The following is a 27317-nucleotide window of genomic DNA, read 5'->3' on the forward strand; positions in this document are numbered from 1 at the left end:
GACAGGATTAACAAAAGACTAATAATCAAGGATAAATGGTTCAGGGTTTAACACCCACTCAGTTGAAGCCAAAAAGAGGAAAAACCCAGAGCCTGGGCAAGCCCCTCCCAGACCAGAGCCCTTTTCAGCACCTGCGGCCTGGACAGCTCAGGCAGAGCCTCCAAGGCCGGGCCGGGCCCCTCCGGGGCTCCTGAGCCGGGACTCGAACTGACGTGGCTTCAGCTCCTACGTGCTGGGTTTTAAATTTGATTTCATTTAATTTTAATCTTAATTGGGTTTCAGAAGTTCACTTGTCATCTATTTATTCACTTCTGTCCTCAGAAACATTTCGTGTCATGGCTTTCCCAAACACTGGTGGGCTAGCTTCCTTGTTCTTAGTTTCATCATTGTGTTTGTGGTCTTTTCTTTCTTTTCTTCTTCTTCTTTCACGTGGTTTAAGGACTTTCTGGAGTTAGTTCTCATTTTCTGCTAAAAGTTTTTTTAGTCTTGTTTCAACTGGACTTCCCTGCTTGGTTCCTTCCAGTAAGTGGAAATAGAAAACAAAAAAGCATGTTATACAGATCCTTTCTGTTATCACACTGTCTGTTCAGTTTTCTTTGTTGCTATGTTACACCACTCTTTAAAAAATGAGATGACTAGAATATTTGACCTTAAATATTCAAAAACCTAGAGAAACTTCTGGTATGTTTTGAGTTACTGTTAGAAAGATGCTTTGAGCAGTAGGAGACTCACTGAAAGATTAATCTTGTGAAATAACATCAGTTTTTCTTGGCAAGAACCTAAAATTTAGAAGATGGTATTCTGAAATACTTACTTTTGTAAAAGGGATAGTTTTGCATCCAGTAATGCTTGGGTAATAAGACAAGAGTAATCTTTTTATGTGGAAGAAAAAGAACAAAACTTGTAAATATTTAATTTTACTTAATGATTTTCAAAGCCAAGATGGAAAACAGAGTAATACTTTGATTCATTTGTGAAAACAAGGTTTATAAATACTTCAGTGACCTTTTCCCTTTATTTTTATGACCCTGCTGCAGAGATCTATGTGGTTTGAATATTTTTTCCCTGTTGTTAAGAGCAGTTTATTTAAGAGAGTATGTGCTTTTCCCCCCTACTTACTGTTATCTTTTTACAAATGTCTTGCAGCATGGTCCTTAGGGGTGGGAATCCTAAGTAAATATTATTTCATTTTTATGCTGAAGACCTTTTGATGTACTACCATACTGTTACATTAGCTTCTGTAAGAACATCAGCAGCTTTATTCAGTATACTACTAAACTAATAAACAAGGAAGCCACCTGCATTTCTTACACTCCCTCACTACTGGAAGAAATAAAGTGAATTTCAGGAGGAAAAAAAAAAAACCAAACAACTCATTTTGCTGTGTCAATGGTTGGAATACATGCATTACAACTTTTAAATGAAAAATGGAAATACCATCATTAAATTAAATTAGTATTAGAGTTTCCTCAGTGTCCTGGGAAAGCTATGTTTCCAAATCAGTTGTTCCTAACTTACGGGTAACTTTTCTTTGTTTGGATTGGACCTCTGCCATCTATCTGGGAACTGTGGCAACCTATTGGGTAATTTCCGGGGTTACATTCCACTTTTTATTTTTTATTTTTTATTTCTTCTTGAACTTGCTTCATTGGAGAGATGATATATAACAGGATTCTATTTATAAGTTGAAGACTTTTATTAAAGTCACATTGTAAAAGTTATTTCCCTGGTATTCTGAGTTCTTAGGTTTTATATAAGAATGGTTTGTTTCCTGAGTAGTTACAGAAACATATGGAGATTGGATAGTGAATGAAACACTTTTCATATTTGCTTGGATAGGGGGATGGGGTTGGAGGTGGAACCCACCATGTACATTTACATTTAAATAAATTTAAAGTCTACTCTAACAGATTAGCCAGTGCAAGATGAAAGTTAGTAGTTTTATAAGAGGTTTTTTTCTGTAAAACTGTCCCTGAGGGAATAGGAATTGATAATGAAAGTTGTAATATCTGGTACTTTGGAAGATATTTCCTGTATCTTTAAGAATTGCTTATGTACAAAGTGTTTGGCTATTTAAAAAAAGGCAGTTTTGTACCTGTCCATATTAATACATTTGTGATCAAATTTTTTTGTCTAAATTGGTTTTAAAGACTCAGACTTGTGTACACATGTTCTTGCCAGAATATGAATAGATTAGAAATCTTTATTTTAGTGCCTTTTAGTACTTTTGATTTATTCCAAAAGGCTTGCTGTTTTATTTTGCTGGATGAAGCTACTGTTAACCTTTTGAGATACATGGTTAGGTCAAGAGCAACAATAGCATACTGCAGGATTTATAATTCCACCTATGTTGTGGGTTGAGTAATATGCTGAATTGACATAAATACAGCTGAAACATTTGATTTACTTTTTTAAGAGCTTAAATGGGCTTTGTTCCCCTTGAAATGTTGTCACTATGATTCTAGCCTAACTAGGTGACAGTGTAACAAGATTAGTCTGTCTCAAGATTTAGTGCAAGATTTTTGCAAGTAGAAACCTGGTAAATGAGTTAAAGTTTTCATTTTTCTTTCTAGAAGTCATTGTATAGGTGGTGTTAAGTGCTGTGAACTCCCTTCCTTAACTAAGAGCTTACTTTTCAATATTGTTTTGAATGTCTCTGTCAGCAAAAATAGTCCTACCTACCACAACAGTTAAGGAGGGCAATTTGCATGTTTATGTTGACTTCTACCCCAAAGCATATGCTTGTGTGTAAAAATATTTGTATTTCCATGTGTATGACATAACCCTTTCAACTGCATCTGTTTCCTTTGGTCACATTTAGGCCAGCTTCTGGACAGTTTTGATACAGTTTTAGTTAAGGACTAGTTTTACCCCAAGAGCAGAATTTCAGCCTGTCCTGCCACGTTCTGTGGAAAGTACCAGACAGACAGCAGTGTCAGGCTAAAGTCTTCTGTTCAAACAACAAGTTCAGCATTCACTTCTTTTCCAGCCTGGAGCTGGAGGATCTCCCTGAATGATTAGACAGCTGTTAGTGCTCTGTAGCCTGCCTGCTGCCCTGCAGAGATGTTTTCCAAACCAGAAACTGCTGCTGTAGATTACAGGAGTAATAGAATGAATGGTACAATGTCTACACAGCTCTGGAAAGCAAAGACATAAGTTTAAATGTTTAAATGCCATTCCCGCTGCACAAAGCCAGGAATTGTGTTGAGTATCGCTGCTTCTTAGGAAAAACCAATAAAAATAGGTTTCTTTTATTGGCACATCTCCCAGTTTACTGATTTCTGGTTTGATACAACTGCTGTGAAGGACAGGTATGGCAAGACCTCTGCTAGCAAAAGGAAGAGTGTACTTCTGTGATGCCTGGCAGGAATGTCAGGCTTCCTTTGGGAGCTTTGATTAGGTATTCCTGAAAATGGTAGCTAAAAGCAAATTTTTCAAGAAGTTACTTGATGAAACAAAAAAGCCTAGGGGCAGAGGCTGTCTGTCCTTTACATGCCTGTGGCTTACTTCTCAGTAGTTTTTAATACAGATAGAATGTACAATAAAAAAAGCTCTCTTTTCACCAGAGCTGATGACTTATGCCTGGCTTAATCTCACTAATTTGCTGGTGGCCATACTGTGAAATTTATCGCAGTTACTGTGACTGCACTCACCTGTGTGCAATGGACCTGCCTTCCCAGGGCTTCTCCTACAACAAACGGAGTGGACTTAAGCTGGTGTTCATGTGGGAATTTTCTAAGATGATGAAAGTACAGCTTCTGTCTACTGAAACAAAAATATTTTTGAGGGACAAATGCGTCTCTTAGAGAAAGTAGGAGATCTAATTTGCAACAGAAAAATGTCTATAAATTGTGTTAATTCTTTACAGTTCTTAAACCCATTTGTGAAAAGTAATGTGACAATTCAGTAGCTGAATACTTAGCAATATAAAATCTTTCTTGCTTGGATAATGGTTTATTTAACTGAAAATGCCTTTCAATAACTATTGTTTCCTTCACAGAAGATTCTGGGAAGTTGTGAATTTTTTCCAATCTGGAATGAAAGGCTACAATGAGAAAATAGATATAAATCTGTGTCTCTAATCATTTTGGATGGTAGTAGTCCTGAGTAGTCTTACCTCAGGTCTTTAGATTCTAAAGTGATGGAAGATGCATGAATTATTTTTTGAGTGCTTTACACTTAAAAACTGGGAATTGGAAGAGAATTAAATCATAGGTGTTTGAGAAAGGCTAGGTGTTTGGTTATTTAATGTGCATCCTGGAAGTTTATTTTTTTCTTTATATAAGTTTGTTTGCTGCTGAAATATGTATATAGTACTAATTGGGGATGCATCTTTCATTTGCTTGTCTGTTGTTGTAGAAACCTACAGGTTCTTTTATTGTGGTTTTGTTTGGTTGGTTTGTTTATATCATGGAAGGGTTTATTTAAATGCACCTTACTGGTCTTTGCCCTCTACCTGCTGGATCGCGTCAGCCTCTGGCTTGTTTTATATGCTGCCGGCAGGCTGTCTAATGCAGCAAGGTGCAGTAGGCTTCTCCAGCACACCACTGGGAAAGCTTAGGGTCCTCCTTGCTTGGGCTGGTCCCCACCAGCTGACATGGCCACGCAGGGAGGGACAGTAAGAGCAGAGGAGGTGGCACCACTAAGGGACAGCGGGAAGGGGATGAACATATGGATGAGTTGTGGGGAGCGCAGGCTCAAGCTCTGGCATTTGTGCTGCCCTCAAGAGCTTTTTTTTTTCTTTCAAAACCAGATTTTGTTGTGGTTTGAACATTTTATTCTTTATACTTTAATTGGTCTGTTGCTAGTTTTAGGGATCTGTGGTGGAGCCTTGCTAACTGATTAGGTAAGGCTCTGGTTGATTCTGTGTGAAAGGCAGAGCAAATTTATATAGTCATTTACCTTTTCTGTGACCCTTGTCTCAATGTCATTGTGGGCAAATAGCATTTTTATGTAAGGTGAGACCTAGAGACTTACAAGAATTGCTTTTCTTTCTGTGTAAGCCAGGGCAAGTTTCTTTCTGTCTTTCTAAAGCAGATAATGGAGACATTGTTCCATTAGTAATCATTGCTTGCTCTTGTATATTGTAGAGTGTAAGCTCTTTGGAGGAGAGACTAATACATATATGCAAACAAACATATTTGCAGCATTTGGCACACTGTGATCCTGATCTTATAATGGCATTCTTGAAATAGGAATACTGACTATGATTGCTCTTTAGTCAGTTGTTTAAAAAACAAACAAAAAAGACAAACCAAAACACATCCACAAAACACCCCGCACAAAAAAAACTCAAACCCAACACCCGTTTCTTATTAAAATGTAATTCAGTAGCATGTTGCAGTTTCATGCTATCTCAGTATTCAAATTCAAGATAGTGTCTCCTTTCTTATGCATAATGCTTATATCCATCAATTGACAGATTGTGTTTTTGTTTGAACAATGATGAACAAAACACACTTCTTAAATAGTTGCAGTTTCTCTTACCTTCCATAGCATTGTGGATGAGTAAAACAATGAAAGCCTATACTACTTTAAATAAAAGCCATAATTGGATAAGTAAAATAATTTGAGTTACCATGTCATTTTGCAAACTGCTGAAAAGTCAAAATATCCATCCTTTTAACTAATTTGTTCCAACTGTATATCCCCGTTGAAACTTATTTACAGTCTATGCTCTGTGTGTGCGCATGCATATGTGCATCGTATTAGCATGATCTGGTTAATAATGTAAACAAGGTAGTGAATCAAATTTCTAAGGTAGTGAATCAAATTTCTCAACAATTTGATGGACCAATGCAGCAGTTCTAAACAGAAAAAGATAAAATACACACTAGTGTTTTCTACAAAGGCCATTTAAAATATGAGTGATGCACAAAATATTTCTTCAGTTTCTTCAAAGAGTGCCATCTTAATGATGAAAAAGCAAGAGTTACAATGCTGACTCAGTTGCTGCAGTCAGTGTGATGTGGCATGTCATTTGAAAGTTTGGTTGGTTTGTGATTTATGGATATTCATTAAGGTTTTGCAGAGTATGGTACAGGTGCTATGTACTCTCTTAATAGAGATAAAAGACTAAATATAGATACATCTGTCATGGTGGTTATGTTTAAAGGATGTGAATAAATAGTTTGATTTTCTTCAGCCTTTACTGAATATAGTTAAGAAAACTTGATTGAGGGGATTATTTCTTTATGAGTTCAGTTCTATCTTTTTCTGAACTAGTTATGCATCTTCTATACCATTCCTCATGTTAGGTATTTTGCATGTTTTCTTCACTATGGTACATCCTCAAGTGTTATTAAAAGGTTCTGTCTTAGAAACAGGAACTTTTGCAAAAGTTGTGCATTATAATATATAAATGCATGTGGTTCAAACTTAAGAAACTGCTCTCACATTTTATCAAAATTTGTACATAATTTCTGTTAAACACTTAAATCTGTTAATACCAAATGATTTAATGATCTAATTCCATTGTGCACCTTTCTGAAATTATGTGTTTTGTAACCTTTGGTCTTTTCCCCATTTGTTAAGATTCTCTCTAATTATTCTGTTAAAAATCTCTCTTCTTATGAACTTGCATCCTATTTTCTGCAATAGTCTGTACACTAAGGTAAATATTTTCGAAGTTGAAAGAACAGAGGGATCAATGCAGAGTGAACTTCTCTTAGTTTAATTTTCCATTTAAAAACAAAAGGCTGCTTTATGACAAGCAGAGATGTCAGTACTTTAAAAAAGTTATTCCTTAAACAAACTTCCTTTGTGCTGAGAATGAATGATATTTTTCAGCCCAGACTTTCCTACCAAGCGCAGTCTTTATTCATAAGTCATTGACTCTGGGGAAATAAATAAACAAGCAAACATATTTACCCTCACCAGTTTCAAGTGAATGAAAGTTAACTCGTCCATAGGTTAGATGTGTTGCTGCAGGTGTAAGAAATTGGTGCCTTCTGTGGAGAACTGCCATTTGGAGAGCTAAAGAGGGGAAAAATGGAGTATAATAATGTAGGAAAGTCTGCTGTTGTGCTTAGGTAACAAAAATGTTTGTATGTGTGATTGGAAAATGAGAGGAAGAGCACAGGAAAACAAGTATGCTTTCAAACGTTTGTCCTTGACTTTCTTGAAACTGTACTTTTAATAGGTATAATTTTTCTGTTATACTGAATGATAAATGTAGTTCTAAATACATTCGATACGTGATTTAAAGTTGCTGTCAAAAAATGAAATGTTATTTTGTTTGGAATTAATATTTAAACTCCTGAGAACATCCCACATAATTTAACCATTCATATATATTCTTCCCAGTTGTAATCTTTAATATTTTGTACTCTGACTTTTTTGTCATTGATTGGTTTTCCCCTTTTTTCTTTGTCACTGCTACCTCTATTTCTGCAGGAACAAGTAGGTTATTGGTAAGTATTTCAACTAAATCAGACTTTACAAAGTTTTGCCTTAGTGAGGACTTCTTTTTTTGACCCTCACTTACTTTGGTAAAAACTTTGTAGGCAACAGACCAATTGTCTATAAATGCTGTGCTTTCTCAGGTCTCCATTATCGCCTTGTATGTGTAGTAGAGTAATAGTTTTCAGATTCTCTGAGAGACTTTGTCTTCTGCATGCTTTCCAGCAGCATTATTATCTGTACTGTCTTCTAAGATGCTGCATTCTCCTGGGGCTTGCTCCTTTGTTCCTGTCTGCTGCCTTCCAAGTGCAGTGTTTACTTTGTCTCTCCCATTTCTTTTTTTTTGTAAGACCTTGTATGCATTTTGGCCAGTTTGCGCAGAAGACTTCTCCACATCCAACAAGATGCTCTGTTTCACATGTTCAGTTAGTCATCCTTGTCAACCATTATTCAGCCGTTTTCACATCATACCTCTTCCCCTTTAGCTATCATTAACTATACTCTCAGCATGGTGTAGCCACCCTCTCCTCTCTTATTATCATGCTTCATGTAATTCTGATCAGATTTGTTGCATTGTACGGTACAAGTTTTCAAGATATTTACATCTGTGCATTTTTAAAAAGTAAGACTCCGTTCTTCTGATCTTGGAGCAGCTCTTCCTATACTTCCTTTTAAATGATGTGATTTCTAATGGAAACTTTCTTTAACACTAGTATGTTTTTTAAAGTAGTGATTTTATTGACAGTGTGAAGAAGGGAAGGGGAGTGTAGACAAACTGGTTCCCTGTAGTTAAAAATTTGTAGTAGTCATGCCAAATTACTCAGTTACTCCAGAAGAGCCTGCTTCTGGCAGCAGCAGACTGTTGTCCTGTCAGTCTTCCACAACTTTTGTTGTGAACTGATGAGTGCAAAGACCTTTTTCAAGTGTTTGAGGAAAATACTGCTCCAGGCAATGAGGCAAAATTGAGGGAGTAGGAAAATTAAAGAAGAAAGGAAAAAGAAAAAATAGGTTCAGGGGAGAGTAGGAATGGGAGAGAAGAATTCTTCCTCCTTGAACTGTGATGGGTGAATTCAGAATAAAAGAGCAATGGGAATATGTAGTATCTCTAAAGTAAGAGTTTTAAGGCATTTTACCTCCATAAAGTTTTCAGACCCGCAAGCTGACTTTGTCAGTTATTTGTCATTATCTGGTAATGGAAGGACTAAGCTTGTTTGACAGGTTAATCTTGCTTGCCATGTGTAAGTAAAATACATTTGTGCCCCAAACCATTGACCATGCTTTCTGGCTACTTGCTTTCTGAATAAGGTAGTTGATTCGGCACCAAAATGTGTCCAACCTGGCTTAACTGCATTTCCAGGCAACTTTGTTGTCCTCCACATGGCTCTACAAGATTTCTCCAGAATGGCAAGAACACCATGTGTGTCCAGAAGCCTCTGAGGTGGTGATAGGGCTGGTTTCTTCTCATGCTACTGGTGTTGCTTTGCTGGTGTGGCTAGAAGGGGACCTTGCTCTTATCTCTGCCAGAGATCTGACAATGAGAGACATGAGAGAGAGCAAAAGTTTATTTCCTTTGTTGCCCTTGATTGAGATTTTGGAAGGGTGTCATCACACCTGTATGAAAGAGAGTGAGAGAGTGTATTCATCTAGGTTCTCTCCTTGCCCTCTTTTTCCTTGGGAAAGATCCTATGGAAGTTAACGGTGTTCTTCTGGGGAAGGTCTTGTTGATAAGTGGAGGTTTTGGTCAGTAGTTGAAAATATACTTCTCAAATGTAGTAAACTAAAATAAAAAACAATCTGGATTTAGGGTGTGGGTGGAGCCTTTTTTACATGAAAACTGAGTCTTGCTCTTACCTGTAAATCTACCAAATGCAGCTCCCAGTGTACCTTTATATTCACACTTGTCTGACTTCAGCTGCTTCTGTTCCATCAAGAAACTTGTGATACGGGTCTGTGCAGGAGGGAGTGACATGTCTGAAATGCAGTTAATAAAGTAGCAAGTTTAAAAGTGAATTAATAGCTTAGAAGTCACTTTAAAAACAGTTCTTGCCTGTGTGCTTGTTGATGTGAAAATGCAAAGACTCTAGGAGTTTGGATGAAGGAGACTTGAGCAGTCTCTCCATCTACCTTGACTACAGATACCTATGGATGATGGGATGGTGGGAGTAACACCCACCCACCAACACAGGTGGAGCTAAGAAGGTCTTTCCTCCTCTCGTGGGGTGCTTGCATTGGTCTAAAATGTCACTCTTGAAAAGCTGTTTCTCTAATAACAGCTGGTTTTATTTTTGCATCGAGAAGTGAAATCAAGCTTTCTGCAGGTCTTTTGCACCTGTAATTTCATCATCCGGTTTGCAAGATATTCTACTATGGGGCTTTTTTCCTCTCTTTTAATGGTTGTATTTATTCTTCTTCATTTTCTAAAAGTGTGCAGCTGTCAGTTACAATCATCATCATCATGTGTTATTCTTATATTGGTATTAGACACCTGGAGTTTTGCAGTTGATAAATGCTTTATTTATGAATAAGAAAATGTGTCTTTTTCAATTTCTCTTCTTCATTCTATACTGCATTATTTTTCAGTGATTGCTACTGAAGATCTCACTTTTCCAGTTACCAAGATGAAGGGGGCTAAAGAAGTTATGTAGTAAAATTCTGTCTTTCATAAGTTTTTGCTTAGGAGATGAAGTCTTATCCAAACGTATCTTTTCTAATTATTCTGTGGGCTCCTTAACTAAATTTCGGGTTTGTTTTTATTCCACATTTTTATATCCCTCCTTTCCCACTGAATGCTGTGGGAGCTTTAAATTGGAAAATATAAAAGAAAATCCCTTGTTTCCCTCAGGGAGTTCACAGGTGTGTTTACTTCAGTTTTATTGCACTAAAGTGGGGAAGAAACCCTCTGGATTATAAGCACAATATCAGTAAAGGCTGAAAAGAAATTACTTGTGCTTATCCTGGTTCGGTTTTCTAGAAAAGACAGAGTTTGGAATGCTTGTATTGTTTGTTATTTCTATTTGATTTCCTCTCGTCTCCTAAATTGGGGGGAATATTTATTTCTGTTCATCTCCAGAAGTCTTTCCAGATGTCACTGTGTTCTCTTGTCTTCAGCCATCGACAGCATAGGGGAGGATGGCAACTAGAGAACTAGATGTATCTTTTCACCAAGGCACTTTCTTCCTTCATAAAAAACTTCTGTACAGAAAGTGGCAAACTTTCTCTGAGTAGCCACTTGTATTGGGAGCAACAGCACCCAGAAATTCTCTTATGGAGGGTTCCCTGCGAATTGGTAATGCTATTTTTTTCTTTTACCTTCTAATTTGAAGGAATTTTTAAAATTTCAGTTCTCTGTTCTTGAATTTAGTGTGAAAAAATTTTCATGTTCTCTTTGATGGTTAGGGTAAAGTTACCAGGTAAGATGTTAACTGTGTTAAAGCAATATGCTTTCATGTAAAAAGCTTCATGGTTTTGAGCTTAAGGAATTATTTATTTTGTCTTTCCATTTTTAGCTGTCTCAGGAGAAGAGAATTCTGTGGCCACATAATTCTGATAGACCATGTAGTCTTTACTGAAGCTTTTATTTCTTTTTCTTCTTTCAGTTTAACAAATGAGTTTACAGAAGGCAGTAACAGAGGTTTGTCTTCACAAAGACCATTGTTACTTCACTGAGGATCTGAATTATTTCCATCTATTTTTACACTATTCTTACAATCTCCCTTCATAGTCCCCTACACAATTGAATATAAAAGGAAGAAGTCGAGGCATTATGCTTTGACTTTAATAAAATGTTTATGCTATTCTGCTTTATATTCTCTTCAGCAAACTTAGAGAATATGGTGTAGGTGAAAAAGTAGGTGGATGCTGAAAAAGTTGGCAAGAGAATCCTGTAACTGCTCTAGAAGGGCAACTGAAATCAAGTATCACAGTAGTCTGCTTTGAGTCTGTTTTCAATAATCTTTTTTTGAAGGGTGGGCACTTTAAAAAGGAAATAGAATTACAAACTTTTAAGATCTGAAAACACTGTGGAGGGTGAAATTGGAGTTCATAACTGTTTTTAACATGTCAGAAAACTGTTCATAATTGGTCAAAAAAAGACAAATGAGAATTATTAAATGTGAAGAGAAATAAAACATACCACTAAACAAATGGGACCTGGCTAGTAACAATTCTGTTGAAGATTTAGGGAATGTTATGGGTCATGAGAGGAATGAGCCAATAATCTGTGGGTTTGTTTAAAATGCACATGTACGTGCCTATATACACACACCTAAAGGAGATTTCTCTATGTATAAATAGATCTATATATAGATATTCAGCACCTAGTATAACAGAACCATGTGATAGGTGACTATTAATTTCTGCTTAGAACTTGCAAAGTCTTGGCCTGAAGTTATGCCCAGTTTTTGGCAATGCAATATTTCAAGGTTGGAGAGAGTCTAGAGGACAGCAATAGGAATAAAAGGTTTAGGCAGCAGGGCCTGTGAGGAAAGATTAGACTAACTTTTTGTTTTTCAGGCTAGAGGAAGGGTCCACATTTTCCAGTGTGAACATGTTTGTTTGGTTTTTTTTTTAATACTGAGGACAGGTGCTGACTGTTTTCCATGTCTGCTGAACACATAAGAAGTAATCACCCTTTCTCATGAGTGCAGGCTGCCGGATTAGAGATAAGAGAAGGTTTTTCTAACTTCTAGAAACAGCTGATCAGCATTGTAGGTTGTCTAGGATGTCTGTGAAATATTTCACTAGTTGATTTTTAAGAGCAGATTAGATTGTTTAAGTATGTTTAACCCAGTTTCCCAGTATATGTAAGACTTGGTGACCTCTTGAGGTCCTTTCTAACGTGTTTCTCTGATTATGTAAGGTCTTTTCTGTTTATTGCGGAGAGGGGATTATTTGTGTTGTTTTGGTTTAGCATCATTATTCACACTTTATTTGTGTGACAATAATCTTGCATAGCACCGTCATACTGTCACATTTACTGGCTGCTGTGCTTCCAGATTGTCTATACTTACTTTTCTAAGTATCAAGGAACAACTGTAAGTATATAAGTAACATCTGTCAGGCTTCTTACTGTCAAATACATTTTAGAAAAGTATGTGTATGCAAGGATTTCTCTTTTCTTATGACTTTTTTAAATGTAAACCGGGATGGATTTATCCATCTTATTTGAAACACATGGATTCAAAATCTTAAAATACTAATATGTTGCATACTTATTTCAAAAGAACAGCTGGTCTCATTATACTTTTAGTTTTGTTTTAGCAACGTGCCAGTTGAGATGTTTTCTGCTGAAGGGTTGCTCTGATCTTCCTGATGCAGTCTTTTAGCTGGTGCGGGTTTTATTTGTGGTTATTTTTTGCTACAGCTGTTTAATATTGACTAAAAGGATCATCTGTTCTTCTGTGCAAGTCTAATACCCCTTTAACATGTTTCCTTCATGTGCAGTTCTGTGACACTCTGCACTGTATTGTCTGGAAGCTCTTAGCTCTGTTGTTTAATTCCCATCACAAAGTAGATATTCAAGAATGAATGCCAATGTGATTTTGCAAAAAAAGATAGAGGTCCAGGAGTTTGTTATTCGTTGGATGTTTTTTGTTTGCTTTGCTATGCACTGAACTGCAAGTTAAACAGTCCGATGTTTGCAAAGCCAGGCAAACACAGCAAGATACCAATAGGAGGCTGAAATTGGTACAGATACAGTTAGTAGCCACCTGTTGACCTGTCCCTGTGGATAGTTTTCTTGCCTGCCAGAGATTAAAGTTATTAGTTCGATAGACGGATGTGAGAGAAGATGGGATTTCTTGGCTAACTGGAAGTTCATTTGCAAAAGACAGCGGTGTCTGAAGAAAGTGATACATTCAAGAGAGAATGAGAGACAGAATTCACTTCTGAATATTTAAGTCCTGCTATTTACACAGGTTTAGTTATTTAAAACTTTCTGTGCCACCTAGTAGCTGTACTGTAACTTTCTGTTCTGTCTCTCTTTTCTTGTAAATGTACTTTTTTCCAGGATTAGGTTTTGGTTTAAGTAATATGTTACTTTCAGCATTGCAGTCAGGGTTGGGAAACTACATGATGGGAGCTTGTAAGTATTTGTCTCCCTACCTCTTAAGCATGCAGTCATAGAAGTAGCTACAGGCATGTGCTTGCTCAGTTCTTTCCTGTTGTACAGAAAGAGAATGGGGTGAGAGGTGGTTTTTCCCCTGACTTGAGGTGTCCTCTCTGCTGTGGAAGGAAGGAAGGACAACTTTGCAGGGATACGCTGACAAACAGTGATGACCCTAATGCAAAGGTGATAGTTCCTCACCTTGGATGAGGGATGCTGGATTTTTACCTATAACTGTACATTATATCTTGTGCTCTCCTTGTAAACAGAGTGAGAAAGTAGTTAACTGAGCTTTGTGGTTTTTAGAGGACGCTTCATGTGATGCCACCTCATCTGATGACTACTTCCACTTCGTTCTCCAAATGTCTGTGGATGCATTGTTTATCTGCAAAACTCAGTAAAGCAAGTCATGTAGAGAGCAAGTTATTTTTGACCTGCTGCTGATTGTTAAAGTCATGTGAAAGTTTCTTCAAGTTATCAGAATTGTTCCTTGAGACTGGTAAAAACAAACATAGGCTAGAAGTGTTGTTGGCCTGCTGGGCAGTGGTACAATAGAGTCTTTGTTCTTACAGAGTAGTTAATTGTAAACTGGGTCATGAAACTATTGCCTTCTGATTTGAGGAAAGGTGGGGAAATACCAGCTTTTTTTAAGGACCTTTAACTGGCTTGTGGACAGTGTTGATTGTTCACTTAGTTACATTTTTCAAATACAGTTAAAAATAAAGTCTACAGTAAAAATATTGTTTTCTTTGGGGTTACTAAAGGAGCTGGAAATGGTAATTTCCTTCGCACAAAACATACACTCTGCATCTCTTGGGGAGAAATCCAGGAGCTGCTTATTGCAGCAGAACATTGTGAAGGAATGAGAAGTTGGATTTCAGTTGTATTTGAAAAACGTTTCAGGAAGTGTTGCAAACTCAAGGTTGTTGTTCTGCTGTTACACTAGTCTCTGGCATGCAGCTGATGCTGGTTACTGAAATCACATCTTTTCTGCACAGCCACCTTTACCACTGGCAGCTAAGACTTAGTTAAGTGTGATGTCCTCTACTTCTTGGGTTCTTCAGTGTACCATTCTGCATGCCAAGGACAGCTACAGCAGGTGGATATCCCAAACTTGCGGTGTCAGGAGACTATTTGTATTTGTTTTGCTCTTACCTTCAGATGCCCCTTGACACTGGAGAAACCACAAGATGCTATATTGTTAAAATATGTACTTATATTGCTAGAAGACTGTTGACTAGGTTTAGGGGTATATGGTAGTATAAGCAAATTCAGCTGGATACTGTAAGTGGATAATCAGAAAGATTTTTCACAGCTATCTGTCTTTAAGTATAGATTTAAGTAAAAGCATTATTATTACTAACCTGCGATATGTACCTTCTTAATAACACTGTTAACTTTAGCAACGGTTCTAAACACCTACTGATGGTTTTCCTTGCCCCCTGTCACTCCCAGTTAGAAGTGCTGATGACCCTAGGGAATAAGCTAGAAAGGTTCTGTCCAGAAAGCAAAGGGAACCTGTTAATGACTGTCCAGTGCATAACTAGCCATGAACATAAATGTTGCTGTAATGCAGACACTTTCTTCTGGCACAGCTGGACTCAGTCTGCACTGTGTTAAGTTATGTGCTTTTTCCATCAAAATATGTTGTCAATTTTGTCTTACAGAAGCATATAAATGAGAATAATGCATGGATCTTAATAACTCTTGAATAGACTTGAGAGTAATCAGCTGCATTAGGGTGATAAAGTTTGAGAGAATATTTACCTGGGGTCAGTTTTTGAAGAAAACCGTAACAAAACAGTTATGGGTGGTTTGGGGTATTTGTATGATTGAGATACTATTTTCAATTTTGGTCATGTTGAGATGCAGCTTGGGAGGAGGAGGCTACACAGTGGCTGAATTAATCTTTTCAACGTTTTTTTTTTTTCCAACTTGTCTTTTTTTTCAACTTTTTTTTTTTTTCCAAAAGGTGTGTTTGGCTGTTAAATGCTTGTTAACCTGTGGTTGTAGCTATTGTTTGTAAGATGTGGAGTGGAGGAGAAGGATTGAAAAATAAGGAGAGAAGAGCAATATTTAAGCTGAAATGGAGGATTGACACAAGAAGAAATAGATATGAACTGTTTATGACTAAAATGGAAAGAATCAGAACTGTGCTTTAGCTCAGGAAGTGGTTTCCAGTGCATGTTCAGCTGCTGCTCAGAGTTCCTCATGGGTGTTAGCAGTTGTCTGCTTTGACTTGCTTCCTATTAGAAATAAAAACCAGTCTAGATAAATGAAGTGCATTACTTCTGTCAAGTGCTTCAGGTTACTTGCTTGATCTACATCTGGATAATAATAAACAGCAAAGATCAAAATTCTCAGGCATCAGTAACTTGAAAGTGCAGCACCAAGTCGCTTGTCATCCTTGACCGACTCAGTTTGTTGTGGACTTCCAAGGTTAGAAGTACAAAAGTAACGGGCAACAAAATAAAACATGTGGGAACAGGCCCAGCTGTGGATGCTGGTGGAAGATGCAGTGGCCTTTTATACAAACCTGCACCATTACTTTTCAACAGCATCAAAGAAGAAGTTGTTTCTTTGGACTGAGTGTGGATTTAGATATTTTGACCATATGTTGTCCTGTAGGTAAACTCCTTAACAGCTGTTATGCATCAAGATCCATTTTTGTGGCTTTTTGTCTGTCACTTTTGTGTTAATTATTCAGCAGATCAAAATCAGTCAGACGTTTCTCAAACTTTTCTATGGACTGTGAAACTAGTTTAGCCAATATTGCCCTTTAACTGGAAGACTGCTGGCTTTGGTGATGACATCAAGTATTAAGCAGTTTTGCTATGGACTATTGTGCAGTTGCCTCAGAATCCAGACTGTCTTAATTATTGCTTACCCCTTATTGCCTTAGGCTGTGACCTCACAAGCTAAACAAGGTCATGCTTGGCTAAGATGAGAGAAGTCAAATGAATTCAGTGCTACAGGAAATATTAGTGATTCAGTAGGTGAGGTGGCACCCCTGAGTTGATGTTTTCCCTGCACCCCAGACAGGTAAAAGATGCTGCACCTTGCGTGATGAAATGTAAAACTGAGATCCTTTGTTAAAGTGTCAGTGCTATTCCCAGTGAAAATGAAGATGTTAATTCAGGGCTCCTGCCCAAGTTCAGATTTTAATGGCTGTGTTCTCTCTACATTTCTAATTTTTGTTTTAGTAGATTCATATTATCTTCTTGTTCCTGTCTTAAACTGTTGTTAGAATTGTTGGGAAAGTTTGTATTCCAGCGGTGCTGACATGTTTGCAATTGGCAGCAGATCAATTTGCAGAAACAATGGTCCGTTTTGAGATCTTTGGAAAGCAAAGGAACTATATTCATGTAAGAAATGTCAGGTCAAAACTGAAAAGTTACCATACATTTTTTCTTTCTTTTAATGTGTGCAGAATAGTTTTTTTGTTTAAATATACATATTTGCAACACAGTTGAGTGTACTCACGCTTGCATATTTTTATTTTCCATAGGATTCAAGTGCCCTGTATGTTCAAAATTTGTATCTTCTGATGAAATGGATTTACATCTTGTGATGTGTTTGACAAAGCCAAGGATAACCTACAATGGTAAGAAAGAAGTAAGCTGATAATTATTTATTCATTTTAATAATTAAAGTGAAAATTATTCTATTTAATAAGGTACTCTGGTACCTAGTTCAGTGGACTCAGAAATTATGCATGATTTTTGCAAGTAGTTTATTTTTTCAAAATAATTCCTAAGACCTTGGTCTTTTTTATACTTCATGCCAATATAATTCACATTGTTGACTTGTTCTGCAAATATAAAATTATTCTTATTTGAGTATGTTTATTCAATTTTTTTAACCACAAGATCACATATTGGTCAGTGTGTGTTTAGTGCCTGCTTGAGATATGTGTAGCTTAAATGTCCTCTCATCTAATGGCATCAAGTAGTGAGTTAGGTCCATCAAGTCTCTTTCTGAGACATTATTAAGGACTGTTACTTGATGCACTCTGCGTTTGCACATTATTCAAGAAAATGACCCGTTCTTAAAGGAGCTAAACTTTCTCCTCATTTAGCTGATTGTGTATGTGATACTTCGTAAGGACTGGTAGATATGCATGTTTTTGTTATTTTAGTGAAACTTGCCAATGTCAAATGAATCATCTGTGATGTTTTTTCCCTACTACTGAACTCTCCTAGGCAATCTTTGATGCAAGGTAAACAGGACTTTTGCCTCTGTTGGGATCAAACCTTTCTATCACTGTGGCTTAGGCTGACACTCAGCTCTACGGCAAGCACAGGAAAAGGTTTTAGAAAACTAGGAATTAGAAAATCTTACTGAAATCTTAGTGCCTGCTTTGCCCGAGCTGCCCTGCAATCAGGAAATCTTACAGTGTCTTCTGAATGAGCTTATAGCTCACCAGTCATCCGATGTGGAATATGTGAGAACAGAAGGTGATGAGAAAGAAATTGTGGAGGAGCGGGAAGTTGGATTGTTTTTGGAGCTGCACAGCAAAAAGTTGAGAGTCAGTAGTCACGAGCTGCATCAGGGAAAAATCTGATTCAATGTAAAGTGGAAATGCTGCATAATGAGGGTGGTCAAGCACAGCAGCAGGTACCTGAAGAGGCTGTGCAACCTCCATCCTTGGAGATGATCTGCAATTGACTGAACAAGGCCCTGAACAACTTAGTCTATCTTGGTCCTGCTTTGAGTGAGGGGACTGGACCAGAAGGTCCCTTCCAACATAAGTTACTTATTGCATAAATAACCTGCAGTGTTATGGGCTCTTTGACCCTCCTGGCACCTTGCTGTTAAGGTATCCTACACTGGATTTTTTTTCTTGTGAGAGGTGGTTGGGCCCACCTTATTCTTTGCCTGGATAGCGATAATGCTGACCCTTAATTGAAAAACTGATTTGAAATCATGTGCTTTGAGTTATGAAATACATTTCCAAGCATAGCACTCAGGAAAAGTATTTTTTTTTTCTCCTGGTATTACCACACATATATTTTGGAAGGTTGACTTCATCTAGAAGAGGCACCTTTGTTTCTCTTTGTTTCATTTTTTTAAAGTTTGGACCGAACATTTTCCAAAACAAGTCGATAGATATTTATGTACTGAGGGATGTTAAACATGAGGGAGAAGCAGTCTAGTCACCCCAGTCAGGGAGGGATAATGCACTTGGGATCAGTTGGGGTGGAGCAGGAGGAGGCAGGCTGGCAGGGAGCAAGCTCTGGCAATAATCCAGCTGATGGGATGCACACAAATTATGCGTTGACTGATGGAAATCCTCTACCCCTGCAGCTTCCTACATGCATGTTTGAGCTCACTCAGCTGACTAACCTTTTTTCAAAAAATACAGGAATTACATAATATACTCTCTTACTGTCATTTATGGTGTTCATTTGTATCACAATGGTGCCATATGCAGCCTCTTTTTTTCCTGCACTGTTTCTCTAAGTTGGCACGCTGCTGGTTGGAGGTCCTTTGGGCCATCTTGTTGCCTTTGGACAGTTTCTTAAGTCACCAAACTTCCATATAAATGAGCAGAAGTAAAAACCGTGAGTGGCACCTGAAGCCACTCTTTGGATAATCAGCAACACGACAAAAGCAGTTGTGGACAATGCAATATGGGTTATTACCAGCAATGTGTCATGTCTCAATTTAGGAGTGTATAGAAAGCCTCAGAAACTCATTCTAGGAAATGGTTATACAGGCTTGAAAGGAGAAAACTATTAAATTACATAGCCTGATTTGAGAGATGCTTACTTAGGGTATGGTCTCATTTTCATAAACACTTAGTAGAAGTGTGCATTGATCCTTGTAACTCCAGTTTGTTAACTCCCAGAGTCATGGACTAAATCTTAAATTACAGTTTATAGCTGGTTACTTAAATTACCACAACACAAAAAAAATTAGTTATGGCTCCAGAGTTGCACAGCGCTCAGTTATTACTTTGTGGCATGATTGTAATCCCGTTAATGAGGCTAATGAAATAGAATTAACTAGCAGATTAGATTGTTAACTTAATCCTGCCATGATAACAGGCCCAGAATTGCATATGAATGTCTACATGCATGCACTTTTTTTCATGTATGTTTTGCGGTTTGCCATAATGAGGAGATCAGTGATGGATCTGCCTTTTTGTCGTAAGCCATAAGAAAGGCATTTCGAGTTTTGCTTGAGAGAAGAAAAGATGCTGCTATCAACTTTTGATACCTTCTTCCAAAATGCTTTACTTTCTCATTGTTATCTTGGCCTTATGCTGTACGTATTTGCATAGAGTCAAGTAGGCTTCATTTGCTTGCTGGAGGTTACTAGCCCTATTACCACTAGCAGGAAAATATATTTTCTTTCTCTTTTTTTTTTTCTATTTTTCCCCTCACCTTCTTTTGTCTCTAAATTCTGTGCTGGAAGTAGATGAAAGGAGCCTTAGACTTTGCAGATGGTGAGCTGTTTAAAAACTGAGCAGTTGGATTGAACTATGCTTATGTCTTGTTCTGTTCTAGATGTGTTTCTTCATTATACTGTAAAAGTATTAGTTGTTCTTTCTAAGAAACAACAGGGAGCAGACCGTATGTATTTTATCATTCTTTTTTTTTAAATGTGAATCTGAGGCACACAGTCTTCCCCACAAAAATGTTATAAGACTGTTTAGTTGTGATTTGAAGTTCAAAAAGATTAATGAGTCCTCCCAGCCAATCTCTAATTGCTTTCTGAGCTACCTTTGTGCATTGCATTTGGCAGTAGGAAGGGTCAGTGAACTGCAAACTCTGGCAGCTGTCTGATTTACATGTGTTTTCTGAAAGAGAGTGGTCACAAATTTGTCCCAGTTCTATGCTGGAGGTTGTGCTGATTTTCATATAAATAAATCAGTACATTTTATTAGCCTTATTCTTTCAAAATCATGTGACTTGCCTGCAACAGAGATCTCATTGCTGACTCAATTTGGCATGTAAAAAGAGCTCTTTCTTTATTCTGTGGAACTTTTTTCCACATCTCTTACGCTACTTGTGGTGCTCACACGTGAACTGATGTTTAGGCATTTTGATACAAAAGCTGGTTAAATGACTGGAATTGCGCAAAAACATTGTGTTGTTTGGTGTATACGGTCTTAGATAGCCTTGCTTTTTTTAGCAATTAAAAGCTCTCTTCATACTATTACTTGTTGAGTTGCGGAGAAGCCGGAGTAGGTCCCATGGCCGGTTAGCCACAGGCAAAAGCTGGTTTTGTAAACAAAGTGGGTTGCTTGCTAGTTGACAGATTTTTTTTTTTTTTTTTTTTTGAAAACCACTGCTAAAATACTATAAAGCCATACCTATTCCTCTGAGCTTCTCCAAAGTGTTTAATGAGGCCCCTTGTGCCATTTCGTCCCAGTTTGCCATGGTGAGTTACACAGGGAGCCCACTTAGGGACTGCTCTGAGAAAGGTGTTGCTTACAGGATAGCCCTGTGTTTTGGTCAGACAGGGACATTTACTTGAATTTACTCAGTGCTTTGGAATAAACTTGCCTTTAATTCCTTGCTAATGATTAGGTTTTTAATCTAATTATTGTTCGTTTTGTGTTGTTACAGTATTGATGCTTTTTTCCACTGGAAGATGTTTTATAAAAACTGAGAAGATGCAGGAGAGACTTGTGACTTGAGGAGCACAAGTTTTAGGTGCTGGTGCAACCAATTCCCCTTGAAGAAACTTTGCAGTTCGTTCTGAAGTAATTAGTTTTTTCATTTTAAAATTCCTTTGTTTGTTTCCCAGAACACTTTGTAAGGCTTTATTATTATTATTATTATTATTATTAAAGGGCTGCTCTGAGAGCAGGGCCTGGCAGCTGGCCAGCCGGGGAAGCCAGTGACCCCGCAGAGCTGGGGAGAGCCAGTCAGCTCACCAGACTGGTTGGCTGGCTCGGCCAGCCGGCCTGTCCTCTTTCAAAAGTTTTGATTGAATTAGCACATTCCTGTGGAATAGTTTTGGGTTTCATCAAGTCAGCACTTTGTGTTGGAACGCTGTTCTGCTGGAAACTTTCTAAGCGGGTCCCCTCAAAGCCGCTTGCTCAGGGTGGTACTGCTATGACATCAGTGCTGCTTTCACTCGGACGGCTCTGCGTTTAATTCAGATACGGCAATCGGCCTGATTATTGGCTGACATATTGACTGACGTTCATTTTAAGGAGAAAAGCTTATTCTAGTGTAATTTCAGAGAGGGAGAATGTTGAGACATCCAGTGCGTGAGCTGCTGGATGTTTTTTCCCTTACTCAAGGTAACAACTCTACCATTATTATTTTTAAATTACAATGAGTGATTTTTTTTTTAATTTTTTTTTTTTTTAGCTCTGTTGTGCCAAAAAAGAACTGGGGATCAAACATCACAGCATGGATTACATATATGATTTTATATTTGGAGTGTATCCAGCTGTGTTTCAAACAGAGCATTAGTATGTGGCAAGACTGTTACAGACAGAATAATGAAAATGAAGGTAGGTGTACTGGAAGGAAAACATGAGTGAAACTCAGTGTTCTCTTCCTGTCTGGCAACACACTTCGTCATCTGCGCTAGTCACATCTAACACCATGCACAGCTAGCTAAATATTCCTGTGCCATCTAAGCCAATTCAAAGTGACTTGGGCCACAGCAGTGCAACTGGTTTAGATTAGCAAGGAGGCAAAACAAGGTTTTGTCATGAAGATTTACATACACTGTTTATTCTAAATCAGTTTGAGGTATGGGGTTAAGTTTTGTTTTGTGAGGGATGAGAAATGCTGGTACATGCTGAGGCCTGCATGTGAGTGAGTGTCAGAATCCTGAGCTGGAATTGCTGTACGAGCGATAATCCTGCCAGAGGAGTTGTCAACAGCTAAATGACAACCATAATGTATGCATTTTGATCAAAAGTAGAGACTCGAAGATTGGCATGAGTCACCTCAAGGGCTAACAAAAATATTTTTGAAATGTTCTTTGTGAATGGGACTGACCTCATTTTTTCTAACACAAGTTCTAAGTTTTGTTGATTGGTGGCTGTTTCACATCTTTGGGGCAAGCTACTTGTGTTAGAACTTACTTGATTTATATTGCTCAGTAGAAGGGAAGAAAAATAACACACCTTAATCTAATGTTAGGAGCACCAAAATACATGATTCTGGTAGTTCTGCCCAGTTCAGTGACTTGATTTCCTTGATCACTTCAGTGCACAAAAGAAGGGAGAGTATTTTACTCAGCAGGGCTGATGCTATCAACTGTTTTGACTGATACACTCAAAACTTCAGTCTCAAATGAAAAGAACTGCTGACTTCAAGTTCACTTCTCTGCCAGGGTTCCTGAGATCATACCCTAAAGACCTTGCAAAAGGGCATCTTGCCAGTCTGCCTGGAAAAGCTTAAGCCTTCCTCCTTGTCCTCATCCTTTAATAGGACTAGACTTTAAGCAAAGCAGTACAAAATAATACTAAGGTAAATCAGTTCTTTTGTTCCACTTTACCTGAAGTATAAACTTCTCCATATAACTTCTCAGTTCTTTCATTCTTGGAGTTTAACAAGATTCTTGCCTAAAAGTTTCTAGCTTCTTGCTATGCCCTAGATGGGTCTGTGCTTTGTCCTCGGGAGTGCTGAGGGAGAAGAGCATACTTTATAAAGTAGTTTAACAGGATGCATAAACAGACACTTATCCTGTGCTTGCAGTTAAAATAGTGACATTTACTCATCCTGATCTTGTGTACTCATGAACATCCTGCAGAGTATGCAGGAGGTTCAGTCAGTTTCCCTGATGTTTTAAAACTGTTTTCTTCAGTGGTTCTTGAAAATAATTAGAAATGTTGCACATCTGTTAAACTTTGAGATTTTGCTTAATATGGTGACAGTAGAACATTACTATAGTCAATAAAATTTTAATCTTGGACATTTGCACACCTGTTGTTCTGTGAATTGGTATAATGTCAGCTCCAGCTTTTCATAACTCGTCCTGCATGTCATTGTTACAATTTTAAGGAGCACAACTGTGTTTGGAGAACGTGATTAAATATATTGATTAGTTTGTACCTCCTCCTTTTGGGAATTGTTGGCAATATTTGAACAAGGAGGAGTACAACGATGTAGGCCATGGATAGCTACTTGTCCAAAACAGATGGCCAGGAGGAACGGTGGCAAACTCTGTCCCTTCCTCCATTTTGTTCAGAAGAGCCTTATTTCCTTCCAGCCATCCCAGATCTCTCCTTCAGCAGTTTTTGGTACCTCACAGAAGAGCACCACTGCAAAAGCAGCGTGTTAGAGTTCAGGTTTGTTGGGAGGGAGATGGTTAATTTTAAAAAGTAGCACTGACAAATGTCACTAAATAAAACCACACTGAAGTTCAACGTGTACCTACCTCCTAAAGGCGGTAGGACCTGCTTCGGTGACCCCATTTCAGCCTCAAGTCAGCAGATGAATTGGGTCAGTCTGTGATAGTGTGGAGTTGCAGCACTTTTAGAGGCTGCAGTGTCTTATCTCTTCTCCACACCCACAAACTGTCAACCCTTTGCTATGGAGTCAGAAAAGCAAGTTGTGTATTTCTAATGGTGTGGCTGTGAAGAAACCTCCTGGAATGGGAACATAGTGTAACAGAGAGGGAAGTGCTTCGATTGTCTGAACAGCAGTTCCCAGAACTGCAGACTGCCCCATTTATCTTAGTAAGATGTAGTCTCAGAGGTTTAGTGGTGGTGGTTGAGGTATCAATATTGCTTAATATTTTGCTTTTCATGTAAGAGACAGGGAGGCATAGATTTGTAAAGAAGCTATGACAGCTCACTTTCATGGTTCAGGTTGGGGATCCTCAATAGATTATGCTGAATTTTCTTGCTGTAATGAAATTGACAAGCTTGGATGCTATTGAGGAGGACACACAGCAGAGATCACATCTGTTCATATATTAAACTTTTTCTCTGATTTGTGGTGAATGCAACTTATTATTATTTTAATGAACCTTTGGGGAGAAGGATATTTGGTGGGTGATTCTGTATATATTTTCCTTTGAGCCAGGCCTAAGTCTGCTAGACTGAACTTCCTGTGACAGAGCCATTGCAAAGCACTCCTGGCCAAAATAGCTGCAATGTCACCTCATACTTAATTCAGTTCTTGAGAGTGTGACAACAGTTTTTTTCTCAGTACGTTGGAATCACCTTTATATAAATGCACACATGTGCCATGGGAATATTTTATGTGCAGCACTGGATAAATACAGTAAAGCTTTTGACGACTATAGAACAAGCCTGCTTGTTTCTCAAAGAAATAGAGAAAATAGGATCATTCATGTGCTGAATAGCTCAAGTTGTTTATTTTCCTTATAAGCTAACCTCAGATACTACCATTGTCTTGCGTTGGTACTGACAGTGCTGCTTAAGTCAAATGACAATTCTTGTCCTAGAAAATTACAGATACACCTGCAAACCAGTGATGCAAAGAACAGCTGCGGGTGACAGGAGGAACGATTCAGATGGGATTAGAAGGGGAACCGCTCTATCGCGCTGTATGGCATTGTGTTTCCCTTATATAATGTCAGCGCAGTGCTGCATGCGGTGGAAAAGCTCAGGGACGGTTCTGTTGGCTCGGCAGCAAACGCTCGCTGTGCCGTGACTCTGCACCATGTGACGCGGGCAGACAGGAGCTACCTTCCCTGTCTTACACTTAATCAGTCTTAGCTTTGCGAGGTCATTGGGAGGATGTCATAAATCGCGTCTGCAACTGCTGCAGTCTTGTGACTGCTGGGAACCTAGCTTCAGGGGAAGTCGTGTTCCTAGTTTCATATGGTAATTCTGCAGTCTTTAAAGCTGATAGCTAGAAAACCTTAAGATTTTACTTGTTTATTAGCAGCAAACTGACTTATTTTTTGTAGTTGCTCTGTGGAAGCAAAACCCTTGAAAATACAGTTTTTCCTAATCACAGAATGTTAGGGATTGGAAGGGACCTCGAAAGAATCTTAGAGGACAGGTTTCATTGGCTGGATTTTGAAATAAAACTACTTGAAATCTTTAGGTTTTTAAAAATAAACACCAAATTACATCTTGCTGAGACTGAATGATCTGTGTAGGAATTCCATGGTATTTCCTTCCTTAAATCCCTCACTGTTTTGCAGGAACTAGCACAGATTGCTCACAGATCAAGATTTTTTTTTTTTTTTTTAAGAAATATAAAAGAATGGGAAGCACTCCTTGCTCACAAACTGCCCCAAGGGCAGATCAATTGAAAGTATTGCCTGAAATGTCATATGGAATTTATTCTTCAGATTATAATTTTGCTTTAAAACCTGCTACACTTCGATTACTTAACTAGCCGTGTTGCAGACTCAAGCCTCCAACGACAAAAGAAGTCCAGTACAGCTTTTGCAGCGGGTTTCAGTGGTAGAACAAGTCTAACTCTTCAGAAACAGACTGGGTGAAAACACTATTGATGTGCTAGAGTATCTCGCTCCTAAACTGGGGATTATTATCACTGCTTACACAGGAGAGAATGTTAACAGTTTTTAGTATTTGTATCAAAATCCAGGGATTCTAGAACAGCTGTAAATTGCCTTTTGACAGGAATTACATTGATTATATATTGACATAGGGACAAAATACTAGATTAGCCTGCTGTATGCTCCCTGGAGGAACCTCCTTGCTCCTCAGAGTTTGCGTAAGTTTGTCTCACACGGCTACAGATTCGTTCAGCTGCAGTAATAACCCAAAGTTCTAACACACAGCTGAAATACAAAAAACTTTACTAGTGCTAGATTTTGTGCTGAACTAAATTAACTTATGAAACCTTGTTAACGTTTCCTCATAAAAGCCTCAGATAATTTTAGTACAGGTTAAAATTGAAGTTTTCTTCATTTCAACCATGTTCCTCATCCCCTCCTTTCTTGCGTGAAATTTCCTTAGATAGTCTTAATGTATAACATTAAATATTGGATATCCTTCATGTAGCTAAGCAAAAATGTAGTATTCATTGATCATTTTTGGTCCATAATCGTGTTTATTTGTTTGGACTGAAGAGATGGGGGTGGAATTGTTTGGTTTATACTTTAATCTTTTATTCTCCCCAGTTCCAGGAAAGTCTGTTTCAATCTACAGCTTTATTAACTGCAATGCCTTGTTGCCATAATGGTGTCTGATAGTTCCGCTAGCCTGTAAATTTAAAAAATGAGGAGAAAAAAACCCCCAAGCTTTAATGTGATTGTAGAAATACACTGCCGGATTATGTGCATAAAACTTTGAACAAGTACAGGAGAATTGTCTTCGGGGACTTCTGTTTTTTTAAAACACATCTCCCATGTTAATCTTTTTGTATTATTATTTGTGAATGATCATGATTGCTGAATACTGTTGAAATTATGTGGGTGTCTTCTCTTTGACTTAATTGCTTGGATCCAGAAATTGATGCTATTTGCTTTGAAGAAATACTGTATCTCTATGCTTGCTGGAATAAATGATAGTACTGGATTATGCGTTAGTGTAGAGCAGAAGAATTGAGGTAACTTTGAAACCTCTGACTCAGTACTTAACGTTATCAGAACTTTTTGCATTCAGAAATGTTTTGCATTCCATCTATATCACAAGGATAATTGCATTTAAAATAGGAATAGCTTGTAAAAAAAGCAGTCTGTCTGCTATGAACAGAAAAGACAAGTAAAAACTATGCAGTGATTTATATCCCTGTCTTGTGTATGCACGTTGAAAGCAGACATTCAGAATTAACTTGGAAAAGGCTGATCTCAAACCTGCTAGGAAAAGCTCCCTGTAGGCCTAGCACCTGGCACTGGAGTTAATAAGCCAGACTTTATGCACACTGTGTTTTGGCACCAGCATTTT

The 27317-nt window shown here is 38.0% G+C and overlaps 1 protein-coding gene across 3 annotated transcripts in view; it reads left to right on the plus strand.

The window, feature by feature from the left end:
• ZNRF2 (zinc and ring finger 2) overlaps positions 1-27317 on the plus strand; it is a 60124-nt gene that overhangs the window by 15123 nt on the left and 17684 nt on the right. For all 3 annotated transcript variants that reach the window (XR_010650893.2, XM_071804906.1, XM_065831084.2), the window contains exon 2: positions 17013-17108. Coding sequence is in view for 2 of the 3 variants with exons in the window: in XM_071804906.1 (XP_071661007.1) it covers positions 17013-17108 (96 nt within the window). In the remaining variant the exon portion in view is untranslated. The remainder of the gene's footprint in view (positions 1-17012; positions 17109-27317) is intronic.

This window comes from Patagioenas fasciata, chromosome 2, assembly GCF_037038585.1.
Source record: "Patagioenas fasciata isolate bPatFas1 chromosome 2, bPatFas1.hap1, whole genome shotgun sequence".
In the NCBI taxonomy this organism is placed as follows: domain Eukaryota; kingdom Metazoa; phylum Chordata; class Aves; order Columbiformes; family Columbidae; genus Patagioenas; species Patagioenas fasciata.